The 17668-nt window shown below is 70.8% G+C and overlaps 1 protein-coding gene across 3 annotated transcripts; it reads left to right on the top strand.

Annotated features, from left to right (window-relative positions):
- Positions 1-2559: 2559 nt before the first annotated feature.
- AGAP2 (ArfGAP with GTPase domain, ankyrin repeat and PH domain 2) lies at positions 2560-12941 on the top strand. Of its 3 annotated transcripts, none has more exons than XM_063322003.1 (18): positions 2560-3679; positions 3761-3848; positions 4515-4600; positions 4676-4817; positions 4903-5037; positions 5884-6005; positions 6104-6256; positions 6931-7017; positions 7097-7201; positions 7298-7454; positions 7534-7653; positions 8588-8734; positions 9099-9158; positions 9446-9597; positions 9705-9795; positions 10968-11190; positions 11293-11548; positions 12440-12941. In XM_063322003.1, the coding sequence occupies exons 1-18, from the start codon at positions 2696-2698 to the stop codon at positions 12662-12664; spliced, it is 3333 nt and encodes a 1110-aa protein (XP_063178073.1). In that variant the 5' UTR covers positions 2560-2695; the 3' UTR covers positions 12665-12941. The 3 variants fall into 3 exon arrangements, with proteins under 3 accessions (XP_063178073.1, XP_063178074.1, XP_063178075.1); XM_063322005.1 differs by having other exon boundaries at positions 3631-3679; positions 4714-4817; positions 12440-12940; XM_063322004.1 differs by lacking the exon at positions 9099-9158.
- Positions 12942-17668: the final 4727 nt, after the last annotated feature.

The raw sequence follows: 17668 nt of genomic DNA, 5'->3' as shown, positions 1-17668 counted from the left end.
GGGGGGTGCAGGGGGGGGGGGGGTTGCCCTGCCCGCACCCATGAGCAGGACCACCGGCCTCCAGCGCCGGACCACCTACCTCATCTCCCTCACCCTGGTCAAGCTCGAATCGGTGGCAACCCCGGGGGAGGCCGGGGGAGGGGGGGTGGGGGGGGCGGGGAGGGGGGGGAGGTAGCCATGGACCCCCCCCACCCCGTTCCGCCGCCGGAACCTCCCGGTCCCGAAGATCCCGGTGGCGGCGGAGGCGGCAAATCCAAGAGGCCGGAGCGGCTTTTCCAGCGCCAGGACGCTCTTTGGATAAGTACCGTCGGCTCCGGCCCCCCCCCCGCCCCCCCCCCCACCCCCCCGCTGCCCCCCCCCGCCCCCCCCCCACCCCTCGCTGCCCCCCGGCAGCCCCCCCACTCCCCCCCAACTCGCCCCCCGGCTCGCCCAAACCCGAGCCGGCCACGGCGCCCCCCGCCCCCGCTCGCCCGCCTCCACGCCCCCCGCTCTGCCCCCCAAACCCCCCCCGGCCTCTTTACCCCCCCCCGCCGTCCCCCCCAAACCCGACCCGGCCTCTTTACCCCCCCCAACTCCGCCGCCGCCGCCGCCGCCGCCCCCCCCCGCCGTCCCCCCCAAACCCGACCCGGCCTCGTTACCCCCCCCCGCCGTCCCCCCCAAAGCCGACCCCGCCTCGCTGCCCCCCCCCGCCGTCCCCCCCAAACGCGAAGCCCGGGGGGCCAAGGGCACCTTGGAGGAAGGCGATGGGGCGCCCCCGGAGGGCCCCCACCCCTCGGCGACCCCCCGCCGCCCGCTGCTGGCCCAGGCCAGTTGGGGTCAGCCCGAGGGGGGGCCGGAGGGGGGCAGACCCCCCCCACACCCCACCCCGGGGGTGTCGTCCCCCCACCCCGCCGCCGGCGCCCGCCGCCTGCGCTTGGCCAGCACCAAACCCTTCAAGACGGTGACCACCAGCGGGGCCAAGGTGGGCTCCGAGGCCAAGGCGGGCAAGGGCACCCCCAAAATGACCAGTAGCCGCCTCTCCTGGCCCGAGGGGGAGGGCAAAGGGCGCCCCAAAGCCGGGGGCAAAGCGGGTGCCGAGGGGGGGCCCCGGCCGCCGGCGAGGGCTCGGCTCTCCCCCCGCAAAGGCAAAAGCAAGACCCTGGATAACAGCGATTTGCACCCGGGGCCGGGGGGTTTGGCGCCGGCCCCCGCTCTCTCCCCCTCCCCGGCCCCCCACCCCAACCCCCCCCCACCCCCCACCCCGGCCGAAACGGGCTTGAAACGGGGGCGCGAGGGGGGACGAGCCTCCACCCGCGACCGCAAGATGCTCAAGTTCATCAGCGGGATCTTCGCCAAGAGCCCGGCGGCCACCCCCACCCACCCCGCGCCCCCCTGGGCCCTGCTCAGCACCGACCTGGGCAGAGGCGCCCCCCCCAGTGAGTACCCGGGGAGTCGGGGGTTGGGGGGGGGGGGGGACACGGACACACAGACACAGTGTCGGTGGGGACACACACACACACACCCCACGGATGCCGGGGTCCGCCGTGGTTGTGCCTCAGTTTCCCCGGCGCAGGAGGGTTGGGGGGGAGAGGGGGGGGAACACCCCCGGCCGTGGCCCTGCCTCAGTTTCCCCAGCTTCGTGGGGTGACATGGGTGCAGGAGGGATGTGGGGGGGGGACGGACGGGGGCACCCCCGGCTGTGCCGTGCCTCAGTTTCCCCGTGGCTATTGGTGTGTGTGTTGGGGGGGGTAACAGGGTGTTGGCATGGGGAGGCTGGGATGGCGGGGGGGGGCGGTGCTCCTGGGTGCCTGTGTGGGGCTGTGAGCGGTGTGGGGCAGAAGGACCCGTCTGCGCCCCACGGTTTTGGGGGGGGGGGGGTGGGAATCAGTAGGTGCTGGAGCATGTCGGGGCCGGGGGGGGGCTGGTTGAGGATTTGTGACCCACCAGGCCACCCCCTACGTGGGGGGACCCAGGCGGCCCGTCCCCAACCTGGGGGTCCCGTGGGGCAGCCGACGTGGGGGTCTCCAGGCGATGGGGGGGGGGGGGGGGATGTGTGCGTCCCGTGCCTCAGTTTCCCCGTCGCGGGGGGGGGGGGGGGGGCTCCGTGGGGCTCAGGGGCCGAGCCCTCACCCGTGGGTCCATCCCGCCGTCCCTCCGCCATCGCCATCCCTGCGTCACGCATCCGTCCGTCCTTCTGTCCCGCTCGCCCCATGGCCGTCTGTCCGGCTGCCCCACGGCCACCCCGTCTCCGTCCCTCCGTGTCCCTCCATGTCGTCCCCCCCCCCGGCCCCGACTCCCATCCCCGACCCCCCGCGATGCCGTGGAGGGGGGGGTGCGTGGGCAGAGCCTGCCGGGGACCCGGGGGTGGCAGCGGGGACACCCGTGGGTGGCAGCTCAGTGACGATGTGCGGGGTGACAGGCGGTGGCATTAACCCCCCGCCTGCCGTGCACCCTGGGGGGGGGGGGGGGAAGAGGGGCAGCTCTGCATGTGGCACTGGGGAAACTGAGGCACGGGAGGGGGACGGACCCGCTGCCTCCGCTCTGCCTCAGTTTCCCCTTTCTGTGGTGCGAGGGGGGGGGGTGAGGGGCTGGGGGTGTGCGGGGCCGGGGGGGGCGTGGGCAATGTCCTTGTGCCACGCCACGTCCTTGTGCTTGTGTCACGCTGGGTGCTTGTGCCACGCCACGTCCTGGTGCCCCACACGCGCTGGTGCCCTCCATGGTCTCGTGCGCCGCCTCCCTCGTGCCCATCGTGCGTCACACCACGTCCTCGTGCCACGCCACGTCCTCGTGTCATGCCACGTCCTCGTGTCACGCCACGTCCCGGTGCCCATCACGTCTCCGTGTCACACCACGTCCTCGTGCCACGCTGTGTCCTCCTGCCTGCCGTCTTCTCGTGTGCCACCTCCATTGCACCCTCGTGCCCGTCGTGTCCCACGCCGCGTCCTCGTGCCATGCCATGCCCTGGTGCCCGCCATGTCCCACGCCGCGTCCTTGTGCCACGCCGTGCCCTGGTGCCCGTCGTGTCCTGGTGCCCGTCGCGTCCCTGTACCGCGCCGCGTTCTTGTGCCAACACTGCATCCTCGTGCCTGCCATGTCGCCGTGCGCCACGTTCATCGCATCCTTGTCCCCGTCGTGTGCCACGCCGTGTCCTTGTGCCCGTCGTGTCCTGGAATCCATCGTGTCCCCCTGCTGTGCCATGCCACATTCTCCCACCACGCCACGTCCTGGTGCCCATGGTGTCCTCGTGCCACCACCGCGTCCTGGAGCCTGTCGTGACCCCATGCCCATCGTGTCCTGGTTCCCATCACGTCCCTGTGTCACACCACATCCTCCTGCCACCCTTCATCCTCGTGCCCACCACGTTCCCGTGTCCACCGGATCCTCGTGCCCACGGTGGGCGAGGGCCCCATGGCACCACGTCCCGGCACCACGTCACGTCACCGCGTCCCTCCCACCACCCCCGCCAGGCTCGGTGCGGTGCCGTTGCTTGGTGACGGCTCGTGGCCGCCTACGCAGAATGCTGCCGGTGGTGCTGCCGCAGGGCTGGGGGCGGCCGTGCCCCTCCCCGGGCTGGGGTGCCGGGGGGTGCCGGGGGGTGCCGGGGGTGCCTGGGCGCCATCTCACCCCTCTCCTCCCTGCAGAGGCCTTGGTGAACAGCCAGGAATGGACCCTGGGCCGCTCCGTCCCCGAGATCCGCCTGGTGGGTACTGTGTCCCCCGTGTCCCTGCTCCGTGTCCTCCCATCCTCGGCCACACTGACCCCCCCTTTGCCCCCTCCCCAGGGCGTCCTGGGCAGCAGCAAGAGCGGGAAGTCTGCGCTCGTCCACCGCTTCCTCACTGGCTCCTACGTGGGCCTGGAGCCCACCGAGAGTGAGTGGCCATGGATATGGACGTGGCCGTGGGGCTTGGCATGGCCATAGGGTTGGGCATGGCCATGGGGATGGGCATGGCCATGGGGATGGACAAGGCCATGGGGATGGAGAAGACCATGGGGATGGGCATGGCCATGGGGCTGGGCATGGCCATGGGATGGACAAGGCCATGGGGATGGAGAAGGCATAGGGTTGGGCACAGCCGTGGGGATGGACGTGGCCGTGGGGCTTGGCATGGCCATAGGGTTGGGCATGGCCATGGGGATGGGCATGGCCATGGGGCTGGACAAGGCCATGGGGATGGAGAAGACCATGGGGCTGGGCATGGCCATGGGATGGACAAGGCCATGGGGATGGAGAAGGCATAGGGTTGGGCACAGCCGTGGGGATGGACATGGCCATGGGGCTGGGCATGGCCATGGGGCTGGACAAGCCATAGGGTTGGGCACAGCCATGGGGATGGACAAGGCCATGGGGACAGTCAAGGCCACGGAGATTGACAAGGTCATGGCGCTTGGCATGGCCATGGGATGGACAAAGCCATGGGGACAGTCAGGGCCATGGGATGGACACGGTCACCGTGCTGGGCATGGCCATGGGACGTCCAAGGTCATGGGGCCAGACACAGCCCCAGGGCTTCCCCCTTTCCTCCTCCTGGCTCCAGGTGGTCAGTTCAAGCGCGAGGTGATGGTCGATGGCCAGAGCCACCTCCTGCTCATCCGGGAGGAAGGAGGCGCCCCAGATGCCAAGGTAAGTGGGGGCTGGGGGCCGGGGGGGCCGTGCCAGCCGGCGCCGAGCCCTGACCCCCGTCCGCGTCCCCCCCAGTTTGCCAGCTGGGCGGACGCCGTCATCTTCGTCTTCAGCCTGGAGAACGAGAGCAGCTTCGAGGAGGTGACGCAGCTGCACGCGCTGCTCAGCAGCTACCAGGGTGCCAGCGAGGTGGCCCTGGCGCTGGTGGGCACCCAGGGTGAGCTGAGGACGTGGGACCAGCCCCCTCGGGGATGGGGACGGGGAGGGGACGACCGCCCGCCTCACTGCCCTGCTCCCCCCAGACAAGATCAGCTCCTCCAACCCCCGGGTGATCGAGGACGCCCGGGCCCAGGCGCTCTGCGGGGACATGAAGAGGTGCCTCTACTACGAGACCTGTGCCACCTACGGCCTCAACGTCGACCGGGTCTTCACTGAGGGTGGGTGTCCCGGGGGGCCGGGCTCCGCCAGCGCGGTGGAAGGGTGCTGGTGGTAGGACGGGGAGCGTGGCTGGTGGCAGAGGGGGGTTGGGGGCTGGTGACCAGGTAGGACAGGGACCGTGGCCGGTGGTGGGATGGCGATCGTGGCTGGGTGGGATGGGAATTGTGGCCAGGGTGGCACAGGAGCCATGGCCGGGTGGGAGGGGGACAATGGACAGGGTGGGACAAGGACCATGGACAGCGACCAGGGTGGGAGGCGGACAGTGGCCAGTGGCCGGGGAGGGATGGGGACAGTGGCCAGTGGCCGGGGTGGGGTGAGGGCCGGTCTCCAGGTAGGACAGGGACCAACGTGGGCTGGAGATCGTGGTTGGGTGGGATGGACGCTGTGGCCAGGGTGGGATGGGGACCACGGCTGGGGTGGGACGGGACCCGTGTCCTGGTGGGTTGGGGACCACGGACCCGTGGGACAGGGACCGTGGACAGTTGCCAGGGTGGGATGGGGACCGTGACCGGGTGGGATGGGGACCGTGGCCAGTGGCTGGGGTGGATGGGGACCGTGGCTGGGGTGGGACGGGGACCAAGGCCAGTGGTCAGGATGGGACGGGGACTGTGGCCAGTGGCTGGGGTGGTTGGGTGCTGGTGACCAGGCAGGCTGGGACTGTGGCCAATGGCCAGGGTGGCACAGGAGTCGTGGCTGGGTAGGCTGGGGACTGTGGCCAAGGTCTGGGGGGGGGATGGGGACAGTGGAAGGTGGCTGAGGTGGGATGGGGACCGCGGCTGGGCGGGGGGGGGGGGGGGGGTGTGTCTCAGCAGCGTGACCTGCCTGACGTGAGGCTCCTGGCACAGTGGCCCAGAAGGTGGTGGCCCTGAAGAAGCAGCAGCAGCTCATGGCGTCCTGCAAGTCTCTGCCCAGCACCCCCAGCCACTCGGCTGCATCCACCCCCGTGGGGGGCATCCACCCCGGCCAGGTACCCCCTGCTCCCCCCAACCCCGGCCGGGCGCTGCCCTCCCTCGCCCGTCCCCCCCGGCCACGGGACGCGGGTGCTGACCCCGTGTCCCACCCCAGGCCAGCAACGGCGGCCACACCAGCGACTACTCGTCCTCGCTGCCGTCCACCCCCAACGTCAGCCATCGGGAGCTGCGGAGCGAGACCCCGGCCCCCCTGGGCACCCCCAGCTCCCTGCACCGCGGGGCCAAGCGCCGCACCAGCCTCTTCGCCGTGAGTGTGCCGGGACCCCCCCGGCGGCAGCAGGGGACACGTGGCACCCGGGGTGTCTCCCTGGCAGGGGGGTGGTGGCATCGAGGGGGGCGTGTGGCACCCGGGGTGTCCCCCTGAATGGTGGTGGCGTCAGGGGACACGTGGCACCTGGGGACGTGTGGCACCTGGCATATCCCCCTCTCAGGGGGGTGGTGGCATAGAGGGGACATGTGGCACTCACAGTGTCCCCCTGGCAGGGTGGTGGCAGCGAGAGGCACATGGCACCTGGGGTGTCTACCTGACAGCGGGGAGTACCCAGTTCCTGGGGTGTCACGGCACGGTGGTGGCAGCAGGGGACACGTGGCATCTGAGCTGTCCCCCTGGTAGGGTGGCGGTGGCATAAGGGGGGCACATGGCACCCTAGCAGGGTGGTGGCAGCAAGTGGCACCCAGATTGTCCCCTGGACAAGACGGTGGTGGCACAGGGGGACCCGTGGTGGCACAGGGGGACACATGGCGCCCAGGGTCCCCCCCCGGCGGAGTGGTGATGGGGGACACACATGGCACCCACCGCGGTGCTCTGGCAGTGGGGGACATGTGGGGCACCCCGGGGGCTGCAGTGGCGGGGGGATATGGCACCCCGGGTGGCCCCGGTGGTGTCACGCGTCCCACTGACGGTGTCCCCTGTCCCCGCAGACGCGCCGGGGCAGCGACTCGGAGAAGCGGAGCCTGGACAGCCGGGGGGAGGTGGCGGGCAGCGGCCGCGCCATCCCCATCAAGCAGGTGGGTGAGGCGGTGGAGGGACGCGCCGAGGTCCCCAGATGTCCCCTCCCTGTCCCCCTCACCGTCCCTTCGTCCCCAGAGCTTCCTGCTGAAGCGCAGCGGCAACTCCCTCAACAAGGAGTGGAAGAAGAAATACGTCACCTTGTCCAGCAACGGGCTCCTCTTCTACCACCCCAGCATCAACGTGAGCGACGTCCCCGTCCCCACCCTGTCCCCAAGGCCACGGCGGGGGGGATGGAGCCCTGAGTCTCAGCCCCCCCCCGGCCTGTCCCCGCGGCAGGATTACATCCACAGCACCCACGGGAAGGAGATGGACCTTCTCCGGACCACCGTCAAGGTCCCTGGCAAGCGCCCGCCCCGCGCCATCTCCGCCTGCGGCCCCTCCGCCAGCATCAACGGGCTGGTGAAAGACGTGGGGACGGCGGCCGAGGGCGGTGGTGAGTACCGGCCGCGGTGGCGGTGGCGGTGGCGGTGTCTGAGGGGACACCGGTGTCACCGGTCCTTCCCCACCCGCAGCCGGCACCTCCCCCGTGGGGCTCAGCCTCCCCCCGGAGCCGGGGATGAAGGGGACGGGCAAGGGCGAGCGGGCCCTGCAGCGCTGCGCCTCCGCCTCCAGCGCCAAGCTCTCCGGCTCCGGTGAGTGTCACCGTCCCCCGTCACCTCTCACGCTCGTGGACCCGGCCACCTCCCCGGGACAGAGACGGGGACTTTGCCTGTGGTGGCCCCACTGAGCCCGGCGGTCCCCGGTGAGCCTGGTGGCCCCTGGTGAGGCTGGGGACCTGGCGGCCCTTGGTGGCCCTGGTGACCCTGGAGGCCACGCTGAACCTGGTGGCCCCTGGTAAGCTTGGTGGCCCCTGGTGAGCCTAGGGACCCGGTGGCCCTCGGTGATCCTGGAGGCCACATTGAACCCAGTGGCCCCTGGTGAGGCTGGGGACTTGGTGGCCCTTGGTGGCCATGGTGATCTTGGAGGCCACCCTGAACCTGGTGGCCCCTGGGAAGCCTGGGGACCCCTAGTGAGACTGGGCACCCGGTGGCCTTTGGTGGCCCTGGTGATCCTGGAGACCGCAATGAACTTGGTGGCCCCGGTGTGCCCAGTGGCCTCAGTGATGCTGGTGGATTTAGTGATCCCGATGGCCCCGGTGACCCCGGTGAGCCCGGTGGCATTGGTGGTCCTAGTGACCCCACTGAACCCAGTGGCCTTTGTGAGCCTGGTGACCCTGGGGCCAGTGGCACTGGTGGATTTGGTGACCCTGGTGGCTCCAAAGGCCCTGGTGACACCAGTGAGCCCAATGGCCCCAGTGACCCTGGTGAGCCCAGTGGCATCAGTGAACCTGGTGACCCTGGTGGTCTTGGTGACACTGGTGGTCCCGGTGGCCCTGGTGAGCCCAGTGGCCCTGGTTGACTTGGTGACCCTGGTAGCCCCAGTGTCACCAATGAGCCCCGTGGCCCTGGTGACTCTGGTGGCTCCAATGGCCCTGATGGACTTGGTGGCCCCGGTGACCCTGGTGAGCGCAGTGGCCCTGGTGAGCCCGGTGGCCCCCAGCAGCCCAGCACGCGGGTCTCTCGGCAGATGGCCCCCCCGCCTTCGAGGCCGTCTCCAGCCCCGGCAGCTCGGGCAAGGACCCGCCGCCGTCGCCCATGATGGACAGGAAGAAGCACCGGCGGAAGAAGCTGATGACGCCGTCCAAGACGGAGGGTTCGGCCGGGCAGGCGGAAGGTGAGAGCCGCGGGGACGGTGCCCCGAGCCCCCGTCACACGTGGACGGTGGCCACGGAGCCGTGGGGACAACGCCGCCGCACCCCACGGGGACGACACCCCAGGATGCCACGGGGCTCTGGTGAACGGAGGAGCTGGGACCCATCCTGCCCTTCCACCCCCCCGCCCGCGTTGCCACGCTCGGCCACCGCTGCCCTGCCCACGCCTGTCCCCCTCCCTCCTCGCTCTGCCACCGCCTGCCACCCCCCCCCTGCACCCCCGGCGCCGTCCCCTGTGTCCCCCCTCCCCGGGGCTTTGCGGGGTCCTCCCGTGACTCTCTCTCCCCCTTTCCTCTCTCTGCTCTCGCTGCCCCGGACCCTCCGCAGCCAAGCGCAAAATGTGGAAATTAAAAAGCTTTGGTAGTTTAAGAAATATTTATAAAACAGGTAACGCGGCGCGTGGCGCGTGGCCTTGCTCCACTCATGCATGTGGCTGTGTCCCATCCTCGCCTGCCGCCAGCGCATCCCCCGGCGTCCCCGGCAGCGGGAGGGCTGGGGGGGGGGGGAGGAGGGGGGGGAGCCACCGGGGTGGGCACCCCTTTGGGGACACGGAGGGGGACGCGGGTGTGGGGCAGCCCCGCAGCCCGGGGGACTCTGCCACGCCACCCGGCTCCCCCCGTCCCACCGCCCGCTGGGTTTTGGGGGGGGGGCGGGGGGTGTCTCTGGTCCCGCAGAGGAGGAGAACTTCGAGTTCATCATCGTGTCCAGCACGGGCCAGACGTGGCACTTCGAGGCCGGCAGCTTCGAGGAGCGCGACGCCTGGGTGCAGGCCATCGAGAGCCAGATCCTGGCCAGCCTGCAGTGCTGCGAGAGCAGCAAGAACAAGGTAGGACCCCACGGGCGGCCCTTGGGGGGGGGGACCGTGTGCCACCGTCCCCCCCCCTGCCCTGCTCACCGCCCCCCGCCGGCCCTGTCTCCTCTGCCCCCCTCCAGGCTCGCATGGACAGCCAGAGCGAAGCCGTGGCCATCCAGGCCATCCGCAACGCCCGGGGCAACTCGCTCTGCGTGGACTGTGGGGCGCCCAGTGAGTCTCCTGGGGGGCGGCTGTGGGGGCGGGGGGGGGGGGGGGGGCGCGTGTCATGGGGGGCCATCGGTTGTGTGGTGACATGGTCCACGTGGGGCCGTGGGGGGCCACTAATCACCCAGCGCCACGGTCCATTGGTTGCATGGTGCCATGGTCCACATGTGGCCACGGGCCATGGAGGGTCACTAGTCACCCAGCGCCACGGTCCATTGGTTGCATGGTGCCATGGTCCACATGTGGCCACGGGCCATGGAGGGTCACTAGTCACCTGGTGCCATGGTCCACATGTGGCCACGAGCCATGGAGGGTCATTAGTCACCCAGTGCCATGGTCCACGTGGGGCCACAGGCCACAGAGGGTCATTAGTCACCCGGTGCCATGGGCCATGTGGGGCCACGGGCCATGTGGGGCCATTGGTTGCATGGTGCCATGGTCCACATGTGGCCATGGGCCATGGAGGGTCACTAGTCACCCAGTGTCATGGTCCACATGTGGCAACGGGCCATGGAGGGTCATTAGTCACCCGGTGCCATGGGCCATGTGGGGCCATTGGTTGCATGGGGCCATTGGCCATGTGGAGGAATGGCCCATGTGGGGGCCATTGGTCACACAGTGTCATGGCCCACGTGGGGCCATCGGTCGCTTGGTGCCATGGGGCATGCAGGGCTACAGGCCCTGGGTTGCCACAGGCCGGATGGTGCTATGGGGTGACATGATGCCATGGGCCACCCAATAAGCTGGGCAAGGAAGCACCATGGGCCGTCTAATGCCACGGGCAATGCCCTGGACTAGGAAGGACCATGTGCCATGTGATGCCACGGGCCACGTGGTGCCATGGGTCACGCCGTGCCATGCACCATGGGGTGCCACAAGCCAAGGGCCGTGCAATGGCCACGCGCTGCCATGGGCTACCCAATGCCCTGGGCTAGGAAACACCATAGGCTATGTGGTGGCACAGGCCACGTGGTGCCACGGGTCACGCTGTGCCACGCACCATGGGGTGCCACAAGCCAAGGGGTGCTGTGGGCCGTGCAATGGCCACGCGCTGCCACGGGCCGGGCCGTGCCGTGGGCCAGGCGGTGCCATGGGCCACCCGACGCCCCCGGCGCGGTGCCAACGGTCTCTGCGCATCCCTCCCCCCCCCCCCCCGCCCCCCCCCTTCCCCTCCCCAGACCCCACCTGGGCCAGCCTGAACCTGGGGGCCCTGATCTGCATCGAGTGCTCCGGGATCCACCGCAACCTGGGCACCCACCTCTCCCGCGTCCGCTCCCTCGACCTGGACGACTGGCCCCGGGAGCTGACGCTGGTCTTGACCTCCATCGGCAACGCCACCGCCAACAGCATCTGGGAGAAGAACCCCCAGGGCCGCTGCAAACCCACCCACGAGTCGTCCCGGTGGGTGTCCGTGTGTCCCGTCCCCTCCTGCCGCGTCACCTCCACGGTGCCACGCGGTGACGCCGCTCGTCCCCCCGTCCCCCCCGTCCCCCCCCCTTCCAGGGAAGAGCGGGAGTCGTGGATTCGGGCCAAATACGAGCAGCGGCTCTTCCTGGCGCCGCTGCCGCCGGCCGAGGCGCCGCTGGGGGAGCGGCTCCTGTGCGCGGTGCAGGAGAAGGACCTGGAGACGGTGCTGCTGCTCCTGGCCCACAGCAAGAAGGAGCAGCTCAACGTCACCGCCGGTGACAAGGACCGGCGCACGGCGCTGCACGTGGCTTGTGACCTGGCCCTCGTGGTCATCACCCAGCTGCTGGTGTGGGTACGTCCGGGCAGGGGGCGAAGGGGGCGGGAGGGGGGGGGACGTGGCACGGCTGGCGGGGGGCATGGGGTGGCCACGGGGGCACATGATGGTTGTGGGGGTGAGGGCACAGCCAGGGAGGAGACGGGGTGGTCAGGGGACAAGGACACGGCCATGGGGGACGTGGGGTGGTCACAGGGTCTGTGGCATGGTCCGGGGGAGAGATCATGGCCATGGGGACCACGGTGTGGCTACGGGGGGAGATGGCATGGCCACGGGGCAATGGGGTGGCTACAGGGGACACGGCGTGGCCATGGGGACCATGGGGTGGCTGTTGGGGACACGGCATGGCCATGGGGGCTGTGGGATGGCTACTGGGGACACGGCATGGCCATGGGGACCATGGGGTAGCTATTGGGGACCATGGAGTGGCTGTTGGGGACACGGCATGGCCATGGGGACTGTGGGATGGCTACTGGGGACACGGCATGGCCATGGGAGCTGTGGAGTGGCCATGAGACTCATGGGGTGGCCATGGGGGACGTGGCGCATCGACGGGAGGACATGGCATGGCCATGGGGGACCATGATGTGGCCGTGGGGACCATGGGGTGGCTACTGGGGCCACGGCATGGCTACGGGGGACCACAATGTGGCCAGTGAGGACCGTGGGGTGGCTAGAGGGGACACGGCATGGCCATGGGGATCATGGGGTGGCTACTGGGGACACGGCACAGCCAGTGGGGACCATGGGGTGGCCATAGGGGACATGGCGTGACCACAGGGGGAATGTGCCACATCCGGGGCGGGGGACGGTGGGGGGGGGACACGGCCCAGTTACCGGGGCCACGGCACAGCCACGGGGACCGTGTCACGGCCGCGGTGGCCGGTGACGCGTGGGCCGTGCCCGCAGTACGGCGCCGACGTCCGGGCGCGGGACGGGCAAGGCCGGACGGCGCTTTTCTACGCCCGCCGCGCCGGCAGCCAGGAGTGCGCCGACATCCTGCTCCAACACGGTTGCCCCGGCGAGGGTCCCGGTGGCCCAGGTGGCCCCGGCGGCTCGGCCACCCCCGGCATCCGCCGCAAGAGCAGCTGCGCCAGCGTGGGGCCCTGCGAGCCCCGCACCGCCCTGGTATAGCCGGCGAGGGGCCCGGTTGCCCGCTCGGTAGCCCACCACCCAACCCCCCCCCCCCCACCCCCGGACTACGGGTGCCCCCGGGCCCCGGCGTCGCCCCCCCCCCCCCGGTTTGTATTTTTGATGCTCTATTTATTATTCAGCCCCCGCTGGGGTCTCTTTGGGCCTGTCCCTGTGTGTCCCCGTCCCCCCCCCCCTCCAAGCCAGGTCCCCTCCCCAGGGGGGGTGGTGGTGGTGGTGGGGGGGGTGTCACAGCGGTGGCATCGCCACCCCCACGCCTGCGTGTGGCCCCCCACCGCCTCGCGGTGACGCCGCGGCCCCCTCCCCGTGCCGGGGTGGGGACACTGGGGGTGGCTGGGGACACTCCCGCCCGTGTCACCCCCTCCCTGCCCGTGTCACCCCCCCCCCCCCACGCCTGTGTCACCCCCTCCCCTGGCATGGGTGCACACCCCCCCCGCCCCCCCCCCCCCCAAGTGACACCCTGCTCACAGTACCCCATCGTACCCCCCCCCCCAACCCCGCCATGCCACCCCCCTCTCTGCCCCCCCCCCCGGCCATGTCACCCTCCCCATGTCACCCCACCCAGCCATGTCACCCCCCCTCTCTGCCCCCCCCCCCCCCCATGCCACCCTCCCCATGCCACCCCCCTCCCCTCCGGGTCATGCCACCTCCCTCTATGCCCCCCCCCCAGCCATGTCACCTCTCTCTATGCCCCCCCCCCGCCCCCGGCCATGTCACCCCCCTCTCTGCCCCCCCCCCGCCCGTGCCACCCTCCCCGTGCCCCCCCCCCGGGCCGTGCCACCCCACGGCAGGAGCAGAGCAGACCCCACCGCCCCCCCCCCCATCCTTTTCTACAACAACCTTTTGTACACCCGACCCCCCCCCCCCCCGCCGTGGCCTGACCCCCCCCCCCCCCCGTTTGTCCCCCCCCCTTTTTCTCGGTGTCCCCTTGGGAACCTCTTTAATTTATTGCTTCGTTCAGCGTTAGGATAGAGCCAGCCCCCCCCCGCTGCGGTGCCCGGCCGGGGGGGGGCGGGACCCGCCGGTGGGACCCCCCCCCCCACCTCTCGCCATGGGCCTTGGGGGGGGACACACCCCCCCCCCACCCCATCCCCTGGGACCCCCCCCATGAATGTAGGGGCACCCCCTCGCTGTGACGCCCCCCCCCCCCCGCGCCCCGTGGTGCCACGGCAGCGGCGGGGGGGGGGCTGAGCCGGGGTCCCCGGGCGGGGGGGGGGTCCGGGCGGGGCCGGGGGGGGGTCCGGGCCGTGTACAGCGTTTTCCTCTCTCGGGTTGTCACTGTAAGTACGTAACAATGTCGGATTTGGCGCTGTGACCCTGGGGGCTCCTTCCTGGGGGGGGGACAGGGGGGACACGGGGCGGGGGGGGACACGGGGGACATGGGGGACACGGGGACATGGGGGGACACGGGGCTGGGGGGGGATACGAGGGGGGACACGGGGACATGGGGGGGACACGAGGGGGGACACGGGATATGGGGGACACGGGGCTGGGGGGGGACACAAGGGGGGACACTGGGGACATGGGGGACACAGGGACATGGGGGAACACGGGGCTGGGGGGGACACGGGGGACGGGGGGGACGCAGGGACATGGCGGAACACAGGAGACATGGGGACATATGGGGGGACACGGGGGACACAGGGCGGGGGGGACACGGGGACATGGGGAACACGGGGACATGGGGGGACACGGGACACATGGGGGCCACGGGGCTGGGGGGGACATGGGGGACACTGGGGACATGGGGGACACCGGGAGGGGGGGACACGGGGGACACGGGGACATGGGGGAACACGGGAGACATGGGGACATGGGGGGACATGGGGGACACAGGGGACACGGGGACATGGGGGACACGGGGACATGGGGACACGGGGGGACATGGGGACCTGGGGGGACATGGGGGACACGGAGGACACGGAGACACAGGGGACACGGGACATTTGGGGGACATGGGGCAGGGGGGACACTGGGGACATGGGGGACACAGAGACATGGGGGGACACGGAGGACACGGAGACACGGGGGACACGGAGCGGGGGGGGACACAGGGGACATGGAGGGGGGGACCCGGGGGGGGATGGAGGAGGTCGGGGGTCCGGACCCCGGCGGGGCCGAGGGGGGGGTCGTGCCATGGGGCGGGAGCACCCTGCAGTGCCGGGCCACGGGGCCACCACGGCCAGGTTGTGGCATGAGCCATGAGCCACGGGGTCGCAAGCCACGGGGCCACGGGGCCACGAGCCATGGGGCTGCAAGCCATGGGGCCACAAGCCACAGAGCCACAGGGCCACGAGCCATAGGGCCATGAGCCGTGGGGCCACAAGCCACGGGGCCACGAGGCCACGAGCCATGGGGCTGCAAGCCATGGGGCCACAAGCCACAGAGCCACAGGGCCACGAGCCATAGGGCCATGAGCCGTGGGGCTACAAGCCATGGAGCCAGAGGGACACGAGCCATGGGGTCACAAGCCATGTGGCCATGAACCATGGGGCCAGAGAGCCACAGGGCCACAAGCCACAGGGCCATGAGCCGTGGGGCCACAAGCCACGGGACCACGAGCCATGAGGCTACAAGCCACAAGACCACAAGCCACGGGGCCACGAGCCACGGGGCCATGCGGGGGACCCTGTCATCCCCCCCCCGTCAGTGGGACCCCTGCCCATGGCTCTGCCCCACCCCACCGAAGCCACCACCTCCGTGTCCTGCTGAGACCCCCCCCAAATCCCTCCGGGTCCCCGGTCCCCCCCCAAAGCCACCAGCCCCCTGTCCCGCTGTGACCCCCCCATCCTCCTCGCCCCCCCCCCCCCCCCCCACTCAGGGACATCCAATCCCAGCAAATCTCATTACCAGCCACTAATTAGGGCCACGTGGGTCTTGCTGGGGTGGGGGGGGCATTGGGGGGGGGGGGACAGGAACCCGTGGGGGGGGCATTTGGGGTCCCTGGGACAGTAATGGGGTGAGATGTTGGGGGGGGGGGCCCTGTCCCCCCCAGCCTGGTGCAGAAGCCAGTAGCAGCCGTACCCCCCCTCCTCCTCCAGGACCCCCCCCCCCGTCCCCCCCAAAAAAAAGGGAAAGCTTCAACACCCCCCCCCAAACGTGGGTGTCCCTGTCTCGGGGGGGGGGGGGGACACGGTGACAGCGGCGGTGGCACCCAAACGAGGACCCGGCTCCTCCATGGTGGGCAAAGGGCTTTAATTGGCCGGGGCGGGGGGGGCTGAGATAGAGGCGGGGGGGACATGACAGCACCCATGGGGGGGGTGTCCCCCCCCCAGCCCATCCCGGTCCTGGGAGGGGGGGGGACACACACACCGTCCCCATCCGCTCTTCCCCGATCCCCAAACCAGCCCCGGTGGCCACCGACACCCCAGCGATGGCCACCGAGAGCAGGTGAGCTGGGGGGGGGGGGTGTCCGGGCTTAGGCAAGGGTGGCGTTGGGGGCCGGGGGGGGCGGGGGGGGCCCGTAGCGGGGCCGGTAGCCGTAGGGGCGCAGGCGGTGGGTGAGGAACTCCAGCGCGTACATCTGCTCCCCGCTCACGTAGTGGAAGGACACGGCCAGGTCCGAGCAGCACTGGGGGCCCTGGGGCACAGAGCGGGGCGGGGAGGGGGGGTGTTGGGGGGGCGGGGAGGAAGCCCATGGACCCCCCCCCCACCACCACCACCATTGGTGCCACGGGATGGAGGCCATCCCCCCTCCCCCCCCCCCCCCCCCCGCCAAAGCCCATCGCTGTGGCCTCTGGGCGGGCGTCTATGACCATGGTCGTGGAAGCGGGGGGGACGCCATGGCCATGGGGGGACACCATGGAAGGGGAGGGGGCACCATGGGACGGGGGGGACACCATGGAAGGGGAGGAGGCACCATGGAAGTGTGGGACACCGTGGCCATGGAAAGGGGGGACACTATGGCCATGGGGGGACACCATGGAAGGGGTGGGGACACCGTGGCCATGGAAAGGGGGGGACACCGTGGCCATGGGGGGACACCATAGAAGGGGGGGGGGCACCATGGGATGGGGGGGACACCATGGAAGAGGGGGGACACCATGGCCATGGAAAGGGGGGGACACCATGGCCATGGGGGGACACCATGGAAGGGGTGGGGACACCGTGGCCGTGGAAAGGGGGGGACACCGTGGCCATGGGGGGACACCATAGAAGGGGGGGGGGCACCATGGGACGGGGGGGACACCATGGAAGGGGAGGGGGCACCATGGAAGGGGAGGGGGCACCATGGGACGGGGGGGACACCATGGGATGGGGGGGACACCATGGAAGGGGAGGGGGCACCATGGAAGTGGGGGACACCATGGCCATGGAAAGGGGGGGGACACCATGGCCATGGGGGGACACCATGGAAGGGGTGGGGACACCGTGGCCATGGAAAGGGGGGGACACCGTGGCCATGGGGGGACACCATAGAAGGGGGGGGGCACCATGGGATGGGGGGGACACCATGGAAGAGGGGGGACACCATGGCCATGGAAAGGGGGGACACCGTGGCCATGGGGGGACACCATGGAAGGGGTGGGGACACCGTGGCCATGGAAAGGGGGGGACACCGTGGCCATGGGGGGACACCATAGAAGGGGGGGGGCACCATGGGATGGGGGGGACACCATGGAAGAGGGGGGACACCATGGCCATGGAAAGGGGGGGACACTGTGGCCATGGGGGGACACCATGGAAGGGGTGGGGACACCGTGGCCATGGAAAGGGGGGGACACCGTGGCCATGGGGGGACACCATAGAAGGGGGGGGGGCACCATGGGATGGGGGGGACACCATGGAAGAGGGGGGACACCATGGCCATGGAAAGGGGGGGACACCATGGCCATGGGGGGACACCATGGAAGGGGTGGGGACACCATGGCCATGGAAGGGGTGGTGGGGGGGGGGGGGACACGCTGTGGACATGGAAGGCAGGGACACACCATGACCATGCATGGGGGGGGGGCACCATGGCCATGGAAGGGCGGGGGGGACAAC

The sequence above is a fragment of the Chroicocephalus ridibundus genome, unplaced genomic scaffold (assembly GCF_963924245.1).
Source record: "Chroicocephalus ridibundus unplaced genomic scaffold, bChrRid1.1 SCAFFOLD_775, whole genome shotgun sequence".
Taxonomy (NCBI): Eukaryota; Metazoa; Chordata; class Aves; order Charadriiformes; family Laridae; genus Chroicocephalus; species Chroicocephalus ridibundus.
This window is presented reverse-complemented; position numbering and strand designations above follow the sequence as displayed.

Excerpts from the sequence above, each read along its gene's own strand:
- AGAP2 (XM_063322003.1), top strand. The coding sequence starts at position 2,696 with ATGGTCTCGTGCGCCGCCTCCCTCGTGCCCATCGTGCGTCACACCACG. Across the intron at positions 3,680-3,760 it reads CCGTCCCCGAGATCCGCCTG|GGCGTCCTGGGCAGCAGCAA; the intron begins GTGGGTACTGTG and ends CCCCCTCCCCAG. Across the intron at positions 7,455-7,533 it reads GACGGCGGCCGAGGGCGGTG|CCGGCACCTCCCCCGTGGGG; the intron begins GTGAGTACCGGC and ends CCCCACCCGCAG.